A 15,802-nucleotide genomic window follows, 5' to 3' on the forward strand; every position below is an offset into this window, starting at 1 on the left:
TAATCAACGTTGCAGCTCAACATCTTTTCTATCAGAATTATGCTAATTAGTCCAAGGGGAGCGCTAAGTGAGTACAAGATGACATATTTGTTACAGACTGGCTCAGAGGGGAATAGCTTTGTTTGGATGTGTTTATTATCATTATGTTTTTATTTATCAAGAATCTTCGAGTGTTTCCAGCCCTCTGTAAACCCTCATCTGACGCTGCCTCCGCACGGTAAACTTCATTAGATCAGTCAGTTTGCTGACTTGTGATTCTTGATTTCTTGCAGGTGAGCAGCACACGTACAAGTGCTTGTCGTGCCCCTTCTCCTCCATGACCATCAGCCAGCTGAAGGAGCACTCTCTGAGAGACCATGGTGAGGCCCTGACCCTCCACAAACTACGGGCCGCTACCCAGGCTGCTCATGCCGCCCTCAGGCCCTCCCGGCTGGCCAGTAACACAGAGCAGACTCCCTTGACCACGGATGGTAATAATGTCATCTTAACAGATTTAAGATCGTGTGATAGGCTTGTCAGGCCAGATTTGGAAATTCTCAATTGAGCATTAAACCAGAATCTTTTTTTAGATATGAAGAAATCCTTGAAACAGAGTTACTTAGCTTTAGAGAAAAGACCTCATGTGGGGTTTAATTAAAAAAAAAAAAATCTGTATTTTTAGAAATAAGCCTTTTATCATGTCTGTATCATCCATAAAATATGTGTATGTATGACTATATATATATATTTAGATATAATAAGGACTGCCACTGATGATCATTCTCAAAATGTATTAATCTTATGTATATTATAGATATTGTTTTCTCTCAGTCTATAAGATAATGTGATCTATAAAATATCAGAAAAGTGAAAAATGTGCATTATAATCCTCCACAGCCGAGCAGATGTTCTCATAGCTCAAAGAGTTTCACTTAACTGTTATTATAAGACAAAGGAGAGCATCCAAGAGGCCGGGACCAGCCAACGTTTCGGCCTTTTTGCTTGAAAAATGCAGTTTATTCTGGAAAATCTGTTAATTTCCTGTAATTAACTAATTGATTAATCAGCTAATCATTGCAGCTGAAGCATTATGTATAATGCTCAACGAAAATAGTATAGTGTAGGAACATTTTAAACTTGAAAAGCAACATTTGGACTACAAATGTGAAAATTTTCTTGTGGTTTTAGTTTCATACCATTGATGTCACACATTAGATTTATTACAAATATGGAAAATCAGCACTTGGTCTCAATAACTCTGCGTCCTAGCCTTTGGGAAAAGGGCCGTGCGGCCAGATCGAATAAATCCTGTGAGCGTTTAGGAGTTTGACAGGTCTGATTTGACGGCCTTCTGTGCTGAATCTCTTCTATCAAAGGCACCGTCGCTGCAGGTAGGCGCAGCAGCGGGCTCCTTGATGCGAGGCCGTGTTGTAGGTGTTTTGGTGGCTGTGCAGCCGCGGCTTTAGCTTGCAGACTGTTCTTGGCAGCAGCTGTCACCTTGCTGCTGGAGCTGTGGAATCTTCCCCGGAGCTGAAGCAGGGCAGCATTCCTCAGTGCACCAACCACCACTGTCAGCTGTGCCCCACCAAGACAAGTGAAGCATTGAGACAGAGCGGAGCTGACATATTGAATGTCTCTCTGCCGTGCCAAACGAGCTACCTTCAGTTGAATGTCTAAAATTGTGGTGTTTGGAACAGAGGGCTCACATTTGATTGGCTCTAATGTTTACTTGGATTTCTTGGTTTGAATGTAGCGTCTTCTGAAGCAGCTACACCTGCGCAAAGCTGCGGAATGAAGAAAACGCCCGAGCTCTTTGAACTCCAACCACATCCTCCCTTTTTTCATGCTGCTTTAAAGTGTTCTCCTCCTCCCCTTTCTTCTCCAGCTCCTCACAAAAGTATTCCACCTCATTTATGCAACGTAATAGACAGTTCTGACCGGTAATCCATTAAAGAAGACACATCACCACCTTATGACAGCGTTTGCTCTCCACCTGCTATCTCATCTCCATACATCTCCACAATGCAGAGAGGATATTAAAAGCATGAATCAACGGTGGCATTGTTTGATTCGTATGAATTCCTCTGCCTCCTCTGCACAAGTGAGAAATTGGATCTCAAGCATTTTATAAAGTTAAAGTTTAAAAGAAGTTTTTCTTTTTCTTCTTCTTCCATGCTTCCTCACACTGTGAGTGCTGAATGAAGCATTTTTCACATGGATAGATATTCTATTAGTGTCACTGTGGTTTATTTATTGATGTGTTGGAAGCCCAAAGTAGGACGAGAAGATGAGCTTGCTCACTGATATTATAGACTCTGGAGAAAGGGAATGAGGAGGGAGAGAGGTAGCGGACGAATGATGACAGTCACTGTTATACTTCTGTATGGGGAGGGGGGGCACAGCCGAATTCCAGATCGTCTCCTTTAGAGAGGAAGAATCAACTGCAATACTCCACATATTTACAGAATATATGCGTTTTCTCTTTTTGAGAAAAAAATCAGACATCTCTCAGAATAGAAGAGGCAGATGAATCGATCTGGGGAAGATGCATAAAGTGCAACCCCGATTCTTAAAAGTTGTGAGTAAAACGTAAATAAAAACATTTTCCATGTTCCTGAGTCCATGTAGTAATATCCTTTACTACAATCATGTGTTGACAAAGTTGTCCGTCCTCGCTTGTGAGCGACTGAGCTTTCAGAGCAGAGGCGGATGAAGTGCACAGATCCTTTACTAAAGCAAAACTACCAGTACAACAATGTAAAAATATCCCATTACAAATAAAAGTCCTGCATTCAAAATCCTACTCAGAGTGCAGAAATGTATCAGCATGATGTAATTAAAGTATCAAAGTACTCATTCTACAGGGAAATATCCCCTGTGACTGCCATATTATTATCTATGGCATTATTAGATTGTGAGGACAGATGCATTGATGTTGAAGTAGTATTTCATTGTTGCAGCTGATGGAAGTGGAGCTGGTTTAGTACAGTGCTTTTCTCACGGGGGTCGAGCCCCTCCAAAGGGTGACGAGATAAAACTGAGGGGCCGCGAGATGATTCATGGGGAGCAAAACCAAAGCTCTTCTACGCACATGTGCATTCATGTTTTGGACTTTTCTCTAAATAAACAGCAAGTTTCTGTGAATTTCTCTGCCTGCCTCAGACCCATCGTACCTGGAGCCAGCAGATGTTCGTCAGCAGCTTAGTCATTACCAGCTGGCGTCCCGCAGTCAAATGTCTTCCGGCTCAACACCTGGTGGCTCAACAGTGGCTGACAATCGACCGGACGGCGTCCTCACTTGTGAGTTCTGCGAGTTCAGCTCTGGATACATGCAGAGCCTGCGTCGGCACTACAGGGACCGCCACGGAGGGAAGAAGCTCTTCAAGTGCAAAGACTGTTCCTTTTTCACCTGCTACAAGTAAGGAGAGGCGAGAAGCACAGGGAAATTGTTGAAAATGTTGTATAATAAATGCTGGTAATGTGAGTACAGATGCTGCAAGGATTTTTCAGCTGTGCGGACAGGAGACAGACGAGCACAGGATACGCTCCTCAGTCGTTTAACCATCCTTCTCTCTGTCTGTGAATCTGTCTCAGGAATACCTTCACCATGCACGTGGAGGCCGGCCACAACAACAGCGCACCTGACGACATCCCGAAAGACCTGCGCTGCCCTCTCTGCCTCTATCACACCAAACACAAGAGCAATATGATTGACCATATTGTCCTGCACAGAGGTACACAGCATGCTGAAAGGCAGCAGGGACATATCTGACTTCACTTTTGAAGAAATTGTTGAACATTTTGAGAAATGTGCTTGATATTAACCTAAAGCCAAACCAAATGTGATTGCCTTTTTCTTCACCACCGTGTGTGTGTGTGAGAGATAAACGTCATTTCATATCTCGCCCGCTCGTCCACATCTCTTCCCATTCTGTCGTTAGCTCGCTCCCTCTCCTCTGCTCTACCTCTTCTTCCCTCCCCTCTCACCAGCCTAATAATCCACCTCGCTCTCTCCTCTTCTTCCACCAGAGGAGCGCGTGGGTCCGCTGGAGGTCAGCCGCTCCAAGCTGTCGCGCCACCTTCAGGGCCTGGTGTTCCGTTGCCACAAATGCACCTTCACATGCTCCAGCGACCAGGCCTTGCAGCTGCACCTGCAGAAGCACGCTGAGATAAAACCCTACCAGTGCCAGCTCTGTTATTATGACAGCAGTCGGCGGAGCCAGCTAGAGGAGCATCTACGCCTTGAGCACAAGGTCAGTTGGAGTCCACTTTGGATGCACGTGAAGTGTTGCGCAGCTAAATTGAAATTGACATACCTCACGGAGCTGGTTTCTACACTATGATTTAAAATATGGCCATGAACCTCATTTGGCAGATGAGAGACTTTCTGGCTTATCACCGGTGGAGAGTCTTGTTGAAAGTGGTTTATTATAAGAGCAGGTTTTAATAATCAGCCTGCTTAATGGTTGTAACATGAAGTGTTTACAGCTTATGAGCTCTGTAATTTCAGACTGTTCAATTAATTCTATATGGCCTTTGCTGGTTTTATGGAAGGTAATCATGAGGCCTGTGCCAATCATCTGTCTTCATTCCCACAGTTATTATGCCAACAACTCCAGTCCAAAAAACAAAACAAAAACATATCAAATATTCTCCCAAATCCCTGATGCTGATGTCATGTTTTTTTTATTTCTTTTTTTTATCATTTCTTTGTCTGTTGGTGCAAAACCAGAACAGTGGTGACTTTACAGGTATCACGACACGAGGACAGACAGGAACAACAACAGTGTCCAGATAGTAATAATAATAATAAATCAGTTGCTGTGATTTAATTTAGCATAATAAATGAGTGGTTTAGGGGAAACCTGTAAAAATTGTATGTGGGTGATTGTACGTGTATGGAAGAGGAGGAAGAGAGAAAATAATATTGGTAATAATAATATTACAATGTTGTCTTTTTATAGTACACGCCCAATTCCAAACATGCCGGGACGCAGAATGTGATAATTTATGTATTTAATGCTTGACCTCATCAGCTGTTGATTTTTGTAAATATCTGTTTATTCTGAATTTGATGGCATCAACATGTTTCAAACCAGTTTGGACAGAAGCAACTACAGACTGGGAAAAATGTGGAATGCTCTAAAAACACCTGTTTGGAACATTCCACAGGTAAACAGGTTGATTGGTAACAGGTGATAGTATCATGATTGGGTATGAAAGGGGCATCCTGGAACGGCTCAGTCGCTCACAAGCGAGTATGGAGCGAGGTTCACTACTTTGTGAACACATGATTGTATGAAGGATATTACTACATGGGCTCAGAGACACTTTGCGAGGCCGTCAGTAAACACAGTTCCCTGCAGCAGTTTCACATTAAGATCTGCCTTTAATTTCGGCAGGGAGAACCTGTATAATAAGGATTCATTTATTGTGTGTGCTGTCGTGTTTTTGAATAATAATTTTATTTGATGAGAAATTACTTCAAGTGTCCAATTCCAGTTGAACCATAAATTCAGTCAGGATTAGGAAAGTATGTAAGCTGTCGAATATGTTTGGTCCACTACTCCTCCCTGTCTTATTTTTCCAGCCTCCTTTAAAAGTCCTTAAAAGTGAACATCACCGCATGGAGGGGATTTATTAAAACAACAAGATAATATAGCTACACAAACTTATGGAGCCAAAAAGAAACTCTGTACTGCACCTTGACAGATGAGGAGATAAAAATATAAAAATCCAGTGGACTAAGATGACGCAGTATCAGACTGCTGGAGCTTCAGTGTATTCTCCCCACATCCAGGAGGGAACAGGTTCCAGCTCTCGGTCCCTCTTCAGGGGGATAATTCATGAGATAATGTGAGAAAGCACGTCGTATTTTAGAAGTTCAGAGTGCGTTAAACTGGAAAGGGCGCAGGGTTATCATTTCTCATTCTTTGCATGACTAGATGTCTGATTTTACCCAATGCATGCTGGGAGAAGGTCCAGTCCTCCTGTTATGTAAAACAGGAGTAAGTGGGTATAGATAATAAATGAAGAGAGTTTAGCAGCAGACATGAGATGGATTGCAGACACTATATATATGTTTGTGTGTGTGGGTGGAAAGGAGCACCATACAAGTGTTTGGGCACCCCGAGAGATTTGAGCTGTCAGATAACTTTTACCAAGGTCTCAGAGCTTAATTAGCTTGTTAGGGCTGTGGCTTATTCTCAATCATTGTTAGCAAAGGCCAGGAGATGAAAATTTCAAAGCTTTATAAATACTCTGACTCAAACCTGTCCCAACAATCAGCAGCCGTGGGCTCCTCTAAGCAGCTGCCTAGCACTCTGAAAATTAAAATAATTGACGCTCACAAGCAGGAGAAGGCTATAATAAGATAGCAAAGCACTTTCATGTAGCTGTTCCCTCATTTTGTAATGTAATTAAGGAATGGCAGTTAACGGGAGCAGTGGAGGTCAAGCTGAGGTTTGTCTGGAAGACCGAGAAAACTTTTAGAGAGAGCTGCTCGTGGGACAAATCAAACCCTTGTCTTGATGGAAAAGACCTTCAGGTAGATTTAGCAGACACTATATGACCTTCATGGAGGAGTCATCAGAGGAAAACCTTTCTGTGTCCTCACCACAAAATTCATCTGAACGTCTAAACAAGCCTGATGCAAGTCCTGAGCAAAGGTATGTTTTGGAGAATTTCATGCAGTGGCCCTCACAGTCCCCCGACCCAAACATCGTTGAAAATCTGTAGACAGGCCTCAGAAGAGCAGATCATGAAAGACGGCCCAAGAATCTCTCAGAGCCAGAAGAAGTGTGCCTTTAATTTTATGTCTTTTGGACGTCAAATCGTCTTTTACCCGCTTAGCTTTTCACAATGAAAGACGTTTTGACCAGGGGTGCCCAAACTTTTGCATATCTTGAGATTTGCGTGTGTGTGTTCATGTATAAACCATCGTCTGATGTTATCTTCTCTGTTGTATAAAATGTTAGTTCGTAAATTAGTTTCGTCATTTGACCCAGAATTTGAGGTATTTGTATGTTTCCGATCAGATTACATGAGTCTGTGTAGATCATCTTTTCAGATTTGTAAACGACTCTTGTTTACAGTCAGATGAGTTCACTGACCTTAATTTGTATACTGAGAGGTGCTGCTGGCGTCCTCTGGTGGGTTTTTCCCAGCTATGTTTACATAATGGTACCAGTGCTGTTTGTCTTTATGATTTTTATTTGATGGAGGTTTGAGGACCAAAACATGAGAAATAAAGTCACTGGCTGTGTGCGGGAGTTTTTGCTCCTTTCATGTGTTGCTGAAGTTCAAAAAAAGGTCCAGAAAGCAAATAAAAGCAACCCGGAAATATCTCTCAGACTGGATGAATTTTATTTTTGGGTGAGACAGAGAGCGAAAGCGTATTCGTGGTATGAAGAGTGGAAGAGCAGGCGTTGTCACTGAGGTTGCAGGGCTTCGGCTCTGAGTCTCCAGGGAGTATGCGAGGAGGGAAAGGCTCAGAGAGAGCGACATCATTCGTGACAAGATAAATTAGCCATGAGATGATCTGGTTCTGCCATCAAGATCTTCCATCCTCCTTGCTTAAATACCTCCATTTTTGTTGACTTATGATCTTACGCTGCATCGTACAGTAAAGAAAACACACCTCTGGCTCGAGACACGGCAGGTCGTCCCCTTCAAAAGAAAGTCGGATGTTGTATTTTGAGCTAATATAAGTTTCAGTGTAAATAAAAAACAAAGGTAATGCCCGCACACTTACTTTATACCACAAAATATTCATAGTGACAATGTTTTGAGCAAGACATTCAACCCCGTTAAATTTGGAAAAGAGGTATTTAAATGCATTCTGTTTACCGTAATTTGACAAGAAAGGGACGATCTTTGAGCCTTTGTGGTGAATGTCGAGTAAAAAGATGGAAAACAGTCGGCATAAAATTCATGTGTTAACATTTTAGTCTATCAAAAAATTAGAAACGGAGGCGTAAACACACATAAATATAATGCTTTGTGCAAATATAGTTTCTACCTTTTCACACATGTTTTCGAAGAACTCGACTAGCAGAAGAGAAAAAGATAGAAAAAGGAGTTCTGGGAGGCAAAAATTGATTAACACCTCCTGTTTCTGGTCAGGTCATCCGGAACTTTGAGCTGATGGGCCGGGTCAACCTGGACCAGCTGGAGATGATAAAGGAACATGGGAGCAGCGCAGAGGACGAGGACGACGAAGCAGAAATGATGGAGATGGTTGCTGGTGTAAAGGTAGCGGCCGCAGAGGACGAGGAGGAGGACGACGAAGGGATGGAAATGATAGAGAACATGGTGCGGGAGCAGAGGGAGATGGATGAGGAAGAGATGGAGGGCAACATCAAAGAGGAAGAGGAGGAGGAGGAGGAAGACAAAGAGGAAGAGGATGTCAAGGAGGTGGAGGAGGAGAGGCCTGCCCTACAAGGTAAATACAGATGAACACTGATCTTTACTCTGTTGATAGACCGTGTTAGCACAAACATAAAACAGCACGTTACTTTAATGTGTTTTCAAACGGACAGGATGCTCATTATCACATGACAACAAACCAGGAAGTGTCTGAGTGAAGAAGAAACCGTATCAGAAAGTTTGGATCCTCCACGGTGTCAGATAGAACCACTGATGTTTGCTGAAATCACACTTCACACCCAGCCAGTTCAGACCAGAGCGCTCCTGAACCGTATTTGACTGCTGTACAGTCACACAGCAGATTTCTGTCCATGACCTTTTGGGATTACACTATAAATGGGTTTCTGCTCAAAAGCCATTTTCTGTCTTTTTCTATTCTCAGTTATTTCATATCACATTGTGACCTGTGTGAAAAATCTCCCGTGTCTCCTTTTAAGCCAAATAGATGGACCCATAAGTAAGATGTGATGTGTAATGAGCAATGTGCTTTAGCTATCCTTCATGACCAGTGTTTGTCTTCCAAAAGTCTCATTGTAATTCTGAATTGATTTTCTCATTTCGTTCTTCTTGCTCGTAATGCACTGGTATTGGTTGCCCACTGAAGGAGAAAGTAGATCTCAAAGCAGAGTATTACTGATCATCCCTGTACTACAAATGCCCATCATTCATTTCTTACACATTAAGAATTTCTACTCTGTGATTGATGCATAAATATGTATAAAACACTGATTGTCTGATAATTAACTACAGCAATAAATACTTCCATTCTTCTCAGATATGAAACTTGTAAAATCACTGTGAGACTGACCAGTCATTGGAACTCTATTTCCCAGAGGTCCTTGCATCCCCCACCAGCAGCACCAGCAGCAGCTCTGGGCCGAGCGGCGTCGAGAAGCGTCTCCCCTGCGAGTTCTGCGGCCGCTGCTTCACCAACAGTCTCGAGTGGGAACGACACGTCCTGCGTCACGGCATGTTAGTGTGTTTTTCTCTCTTTTATTTTTCTGCTTCACTCTCTCTTTGTGTGTGAGCTTGTGTACTTTCTGTGCACACAAAGTCATCACGGTCCTCTTTACCTGCCTTTCTGGTCTTTGTACAAACAGCGAGGACCTTTAGCTGGGTCTTCATTTGGTAAGGCATTCACACATCAGGGTTGTACGTGCCGAGGAAGCTCTCTGTCTTAATGCTGTCGAACTAGGTAGGAGGTAAAGAGGTAGAAGTCCAAAAGGCAAGCAGGGGTCCAAACAGGCAGGTAGAGAAAAAGCCTGGACCACATGAGGTGGTCTGACTGAGTGTGAGAGGGAATGAACAGGTATATTAACTGCAGAAGTTTGAACAGGTGTGCAGGTGGGCGAGGTCGAGGACAGGTGATATGAATGGTGGGAACACAGGGGTTACTGCAGGGCAGCGGGGAGTGGTAGGATGAGAAATGACAGAGGGGTTAATGTATGGCAGGAGCACAAAGCAGATAGTGAATGTGGCGCAAGGCTGACCTGACACGTAGTCCACAGAGGATGAATCCTATTGATCACCTGGCTTTTCATCGAGCGCCACCATGAGGTCCGTTTGTGGTCTCGACAGCCTTTGGATTGTCCTGAAATTTGATTCAGACATTCATGTTCCCCAGAGGATGAATTCTAATACTTGATTCATGATCAAATACCTGCAAACCCAAAGACATGACCATCAGCCTCAGCTGTGCTTTGTATTAAATGCTAAAAGCAAATGTTAGCATGCTAACAGGCTAAATTGCGATGGTGAAAATAGGAAACACACCTGCTAAACATCGGCTTGTTCACATTGTCATTGTGTGCATGTTAGCATTTAGCTCAAAGCACAGCTGTGTACTAATATGTATTTTCCTAGGATGGCGAAGGCATGACCCTCCAGTTTTAGTCTTTAGTGTTTTATCACTGTATATCTGCATTTTCATAATCATCTCCACTCTATCATTACCTCTATGTTGGTTCATACTGTTCCACATGTTAAAAAAGCTTATTTTTTGTTCCCTCCTTCATCGTTAGGATGGTTAACAACAGCAGAATGGACACCAGCACCTCCTCCGCAATAGAGGCCTCAGCTTCATCTTCCACTGGCTCCTCTGTCCTAATGGACACAGGATTGGACCTGTCCGGCAACAGACAAGAGGAAGCTGATCTAACACTGAGAAGTCAAAGCCAGTATGTGGAAGACAAAGAAATGCTTGACACCAAAAAGGATCAACAGTTTGGTTGAACTGATTGTGGCCTCTTGGGATATTGTGCTAGAAACTGATAACGTTGGGTAGGATCAGCACTGAGTTGGATCTTAAAATAGGACGTCAAAGGAAGAAAAAAGATTGAAACTGAAAAAAAGTGACTTCTTACTAGATTTTAGGCGTTACATATTTAAGTATTAGGTTGTGCTGCATAAATCGGCTGAGCTCTTTAAATGGGCAGTCCCCTAGGACAGATCTTATATATTGGTAACCAATAGTGAACAGAACTCTTTATTGCTGACATTCTGGTCAAATCTACAACGAAAGATCCCACCTAGAGAAAACTAAGCTATTTATAAAGAATGTTGTCCAAAATGATAAACTAAATTTAGCATTTTATTATTTGAAGCACCTTTTACAATCCCCCCCCACCCCCCACCCCCCCCACCCCCGCTCATCCAAAACAGGGTTACTGTAAATTTACCTAAAAGGAACAAACAAGACATGAAAGCATTTACAACAGTAACCCACCGCAGAGCTACCTTCTCCTGTTGAAATCTGAGATTCTTTTTTCATCTCGTGTTAAATGTGTAGAAGTATTCCTTGAGGAAGAGTCGCACCTTATCTATTGTAGTGAAATCACAAATCACGTCTTCGTCATTCGTAGAGATACTGACAATTTACCCAATGTTTGTAGCAAATTGCTATATTTTAGGCCCCTTAATATTATACTACGTATAAGCCTTCAGCCCGTGGCACCCTTCGCAATTTGACTGTACGATTTTATTGTCCAGTATTGTCCACTGATGTGATGAAACCATGGAAGTAATGGGATTAGTTGGAATCTCCCTCCCCTGCGGGATATGATGTTGTTTGTATTCCAGGTTGAACAACATCACAGTTAATGTCCGCAGATCCATGTAACACAGATATGTTTAATGTGTCATGACTGTAACTATATGATATAGGTATCTGTTAAGCTGAGCGTAGCGAGCATTAGCCTGGAATATAACGACGGGTTTTAACAACAGTGGTGTAATGTCATCATCTCATCATGATCGTGACAGAGGTTACATTTGTCTTTTCAGTGCAAAATTTGTAGCTGGATGTGACCGAATGCAGCTCTGTCCTCCTGCCGTAGGCGCATCCACAAATGACTAATAAATAATAGATTAAATGGCATATTACAGATGTGTTGCTGAAGCAGAGCCAGGTCTCCTCTGGGTGTGGGCTGGCTGACACTGTGCACAAACCAAGTGTTGACCACCAAGGCTGAGTGTTGAGGCCCAAGTGCCTTAATGCAGTTCCTCCAACAGCCACTATAAGGTTTTATTTCCTTAAAAAAAACACTCCAACTGGCTTAAAGTAACCACGAAAACACCAAACTCTCAAAATCAAGTTTTTTTCCACAAGAATTTGGCTAATTTCACTTCTTCTAATCAGGTTCAATTAGATTTGACTTCACTGTAATTGCATTTTAAGTACCAGCACAAAGAAATGTGGTTTAGCATATAACCAGCTGTGCAAACAGTCACCAAGGCTTAAAGTGTACGTTCAGGTACATTATAAACCATATACAGTATAATTTGTATATTCTTAGCAACATCTGGTGGTACAGCATCCCGGGTTGTATTTAGCCGTGCAAACAGGTTTGGTTCATCTGCCAAAGTTTAGAGAAATCTGGCTCTGAGATTTGTGCGCATGTGATGGAAGTGAAGGGAATTTCATTTGTTCTTCTCACAGCATTGAAACATTTCAGCGGTTTTTCATCAAACTGTTTTCTCCCAAACAAATAGTCAAAATGAAAACTGCTGATAGTGTGCTCGGCGTGTTGTGAAGATGCTGTTTATGGAAAGAAATGCTGCTAGTGATTTTTATAAGTGTGTTTGTTTAAAGAAAAAAAAACTGTGAGCACCACAAATGAAACTCCATGAAACGGGTATGTTTGGAGCCATGTTTGCTTGATTGACAGATGTCTCTGCCTTTCACAGTCAGCCCTGGTGATTACCTCCACTCCATCCAGGTTCCTCCACATCACCCAGATTCGTATTTCTAGGCTCCAAATGACTGACAGGCAGGCATCAAGGATTAAACCCAAACCTAGTGCTTCACAGAGCCCCTTCAGAAACTCATGGCTGATGCCACAGAAACCGCAAACATGTTATTCTACAGTTTGTGATCCGGTTTTGACGTGATGGGATATGCTGAAAAGACAAGTGTTACCAGGTCAGAAAGCGCTAAAACCATTTGTTTTACACGTACACAGAGTCTATTTGCCACCGGGACTACATGTTGAAGATTGACTTTTTTAAAGGTGTCAAATTCCCCAACTTTAACCCCTTTAAATTCTCACGCTGTGTGCTTCTTTTTAGACAAAGTTGTCACGTTATTGTTGATACTGACAAAAGGCAGAGATTGTATTTGTTGGAAGTTGCTGCTTGAATGCCCTAAAGCCTTATGAGATGATAAATAGCAATTAAGTCAAACTTATGTCCAATTCCACTAAGACCAATAAGCAACGTTATACAGTCCGAAGTGAACTGGCTGATAACGAGAATATCAAATTAGCAGAGGAGCACAATTAATGTTGTGTTCTTGGTACCAAAATATTTCCCAAGCCTGCTGTGTTTGCTGCTGTGATTGTCCTTCCTGAGCATTGAACCATTGATAGAAATGGGAAATCTGGGTTTGGACCATAGAATTTTGGAATTAGAGTTCTATGGGTGGAACCCAGGTGAACTACATGTTCGCAGCCATGTATAGAAAACAAAACTACTCGTTAAGTGTTTGAACTGTGGTGTTTCAGAAAGGATACTTTAACCCTTTTTTCCTTTAGGTGTTCTCATTTAAAAAAAAAAGAAGAAAAAAAAAGAAATCTAAAGATGATAGCTAACCCTTAGGGGCTTTTTGAGTCCCCAATCCAACATTATTACACTGTCGTACAATGTCTGGTTACAATGAAAAATATCTCTTTTTTTTGTACTGTAATGGGAATGAGCAGATAGGAAGAGCAGTGTCGTTGTACAATATTTAAACATGTGAAGGAAAATGATGCAGTTCTCTACTAATTCATGGCCAGGGCTTTTATTGTGAAGGAGAAAAACATGGCAGAGTAAGAGACAAGAAAAAAAAACCTGTTCCTTTGGGGGCATTTACCTAAACTGCTTGGTCCTTTTCTGGGTTTGACCACCATTTGGGTTCCCAGTCAACCTACAGACCCCACAGAGATCTCGATCCACGTCCAATCTGACACTCCAGTATCTTCTATCCACGACCAGTAAGGGCAGCAGCTCACTTGCTCCTAGTAGACCTGCCCGTAGTCTACCAAGTCAACAGTAGGTGGGAATGTAGCAGCCCCACTATGCTCCTCAGTCCTTGTAATACCTGAAAAACCATTTGAGTTGGTGCTGTATCTCAAAGCCCTTTTTCTGGTTTTCAGGACCAGCTTGTAGCTTTTTGAAAGTGAAACTGTTTGAAAACTGTTGTTGTAGAAATAAGCTTTGTACGGCAGCTTGTTGCCCAGCTTGAAAGCCCAGTGTAAAACCGACGAGAAACTGGGACGATCTGGGAAATGAAACTGTCGACCCAAAACTGTTTGTTGGTCTGTGATCATTTTAATAGAAAATGACTATGAATCCCTCACTGTGTGCAGTCACTAGACTGTAATATTCCCAGTTTTCCCAAAGTTACGCCCCTGCTGACAACACACTGGATACTTGTATATATGTTTAGTTTGTTTCCGATGCATTTCTCTTTTTAGACTGTTGTCTCCATAGTTTGACACTAGAATCTCTCCTTCTTGCCTTTCTTCCCATATAAATCTGATTACCTGATGGTGGGTTGTGATGTTGCCTAGAATGATTGTTTACAATTTTATTCCATTTATCTCTGGATATTCTGTAAATATTGTAATTCATTGTCTTTTTTTAACTTGATAATAAAGTTATCAGATAATGGTTAATCCTGTTTATCTCCTCTTTGTTCAGACGTATTAATTCAGTTAAGGTTACAAAATGTGACTTTTCCATGCATAGCACCAAGATATTAATTTAGATATAGAATTGTGGGAACCTGCTGCACTTGCACCTTGTAAAATAGCTTTTTTTAATATATTTTCTCCCAACTTGATACACTTCATATCACACATAATATCACATCCTTATATACAGTATGATATATATATATATATAACATCTGCTGCTCTCTGAATCAGTTAATTATGCATATCAGAACAGATGTCAAAGTATTAAAATTCCCTGAGAAACAAGCTTCCAGAATAGCAAACTGAGAATAAGGCATAAAAGAAACTCAGCGTCACTGTCAAAGGCAAAGTGAAGCCAAAGGAAGGAGTCAAGGATTTGCTTTAGCGCCTTCTTTTATTATCAGATTTGATCAAATTGGGAATATTTTGTGTCATTGCTTGCAGTTTAATGTTGGATGTGATGCTCAAAAGGAGAAGCCACCATTTTTATTTGTATTTATTTGAATACTCAGGCAAATGTCTGTCTCCAGGTGGCAGAGCACTGAAGACGATGTGGCATAGCTGATTCATCTTGATCATAAATTAAAAGAAACAGATAAGACAGGCTGAAGGGCTAAAACTCAGCTACATTTGCATCTGAGAGCTCCTCAAAAGGCCACGAGGAAGTGACCAGTGAGAGGAACAAAAACACAGCTTCCACCACTGGAGCCAATCTTATCTCACTGAAATGACATCCTAAATCTGAAACACCTTAACTACTGATTTAATTGCCATTCATACTGTTAATGATTTTTCCTGATACCTGATGACACAGACAAAAGCATCAGCCACACTTTGTGTTTAGTGCTAACTGGCAAATGTTAGCATGCTAACACGACAAAATAGGATGATGAACATGGTAAAAATTACACCTGCCAAACATCTGCATGAATGTATGTATATACACATATATGTTTGTCATGTATGTCATATCAATCATTTTTCGGATGGTTAACAACAGCTGGATGGACAGCAGCACCACTTCAGCCTGAGTGAAATATTAGTTGGTGACACTGGAAACACTCCAATAATGCAGCAGTTCACACATTTAATTACTCCTCCGCTTAAGTTAATTATGTGCGTTCTAAAATATCTTTCCAGTCCAGCTTTTGTGCAACATGTTTCCCATTTTCAGGGTCACATAGGATTTCCTTTGTAACATGTCCACAGAGCCTTTGGAA

At 41.7% G+C, this 15,802-nt stretch overlaps 1 protein-coding gene across 6 annotated transcripts in view; it reads left to right on the forward strand.

Moving 5' to 3' along the window:
• znf462 (zinc finger protein 462) overlaps nucleotides 1-12,711 on the forward strand; it is a 49,884-nt gene extending 37,173 nt beyond the window's left edge. For all 6 annotated transcript variants that reach the window (XM_076758560.1, XM_076758555.1, XM_076758559.1 and 3 more), the window contains exons 7-13: nucleotides 273-470; nucleotides 3,142-3,397; nucleotides 3,574-3,713; nucleotides 4,009-4,232; nucleotides 8,104-8,422; nucleotides 9,240-9,378; nucleotides 10,428-12,711. In XM_076758560.1, coding sequence (XP_076614675.1) covers nucleotides 273-470; nucleotides 3,142-3,397; nucleotides 3,574-3,713; nucleotides 4,009-4,232; nucleotides 8,104-8,422; nucleotides 9,240-9,378; nucleotides 10,428-10,638 — 1,487 coding nt within the window. In that variant the 3' untranslated portion in view covers nucleotides 10,639-12,711. The remainder of the gene's footprint in view (nucleotides 1-272; nucleotides 471-3,141; nucleotides 3,398-3,573; nucleotides 3,714-4,008; nucleotides 4,233-8,103; nucleotides 8,423-9,239; nucleotides 9,379-10,427) is intronic.
• The last annotated feature ends 3,091 nt before the right edge of the window (nucleotides 12,712-15,802 follow it).

The sequence above is a fragment of the Chaetodon auriga genome, chromosome 19, assembly GCF_051107435.1.
Source record: "Chaetodon auriga isolate fChaAug3 chromosome 19, fChaAug3.hap1, whole genome shotgun sequence".
Classification (NCBI taxonomy): Eukaryota; Metazoa; Chordata; class Actinopteri; order Chaetodontiformes; family Chaetodontidae; genus Chaetodon; species Chaetodon auriga.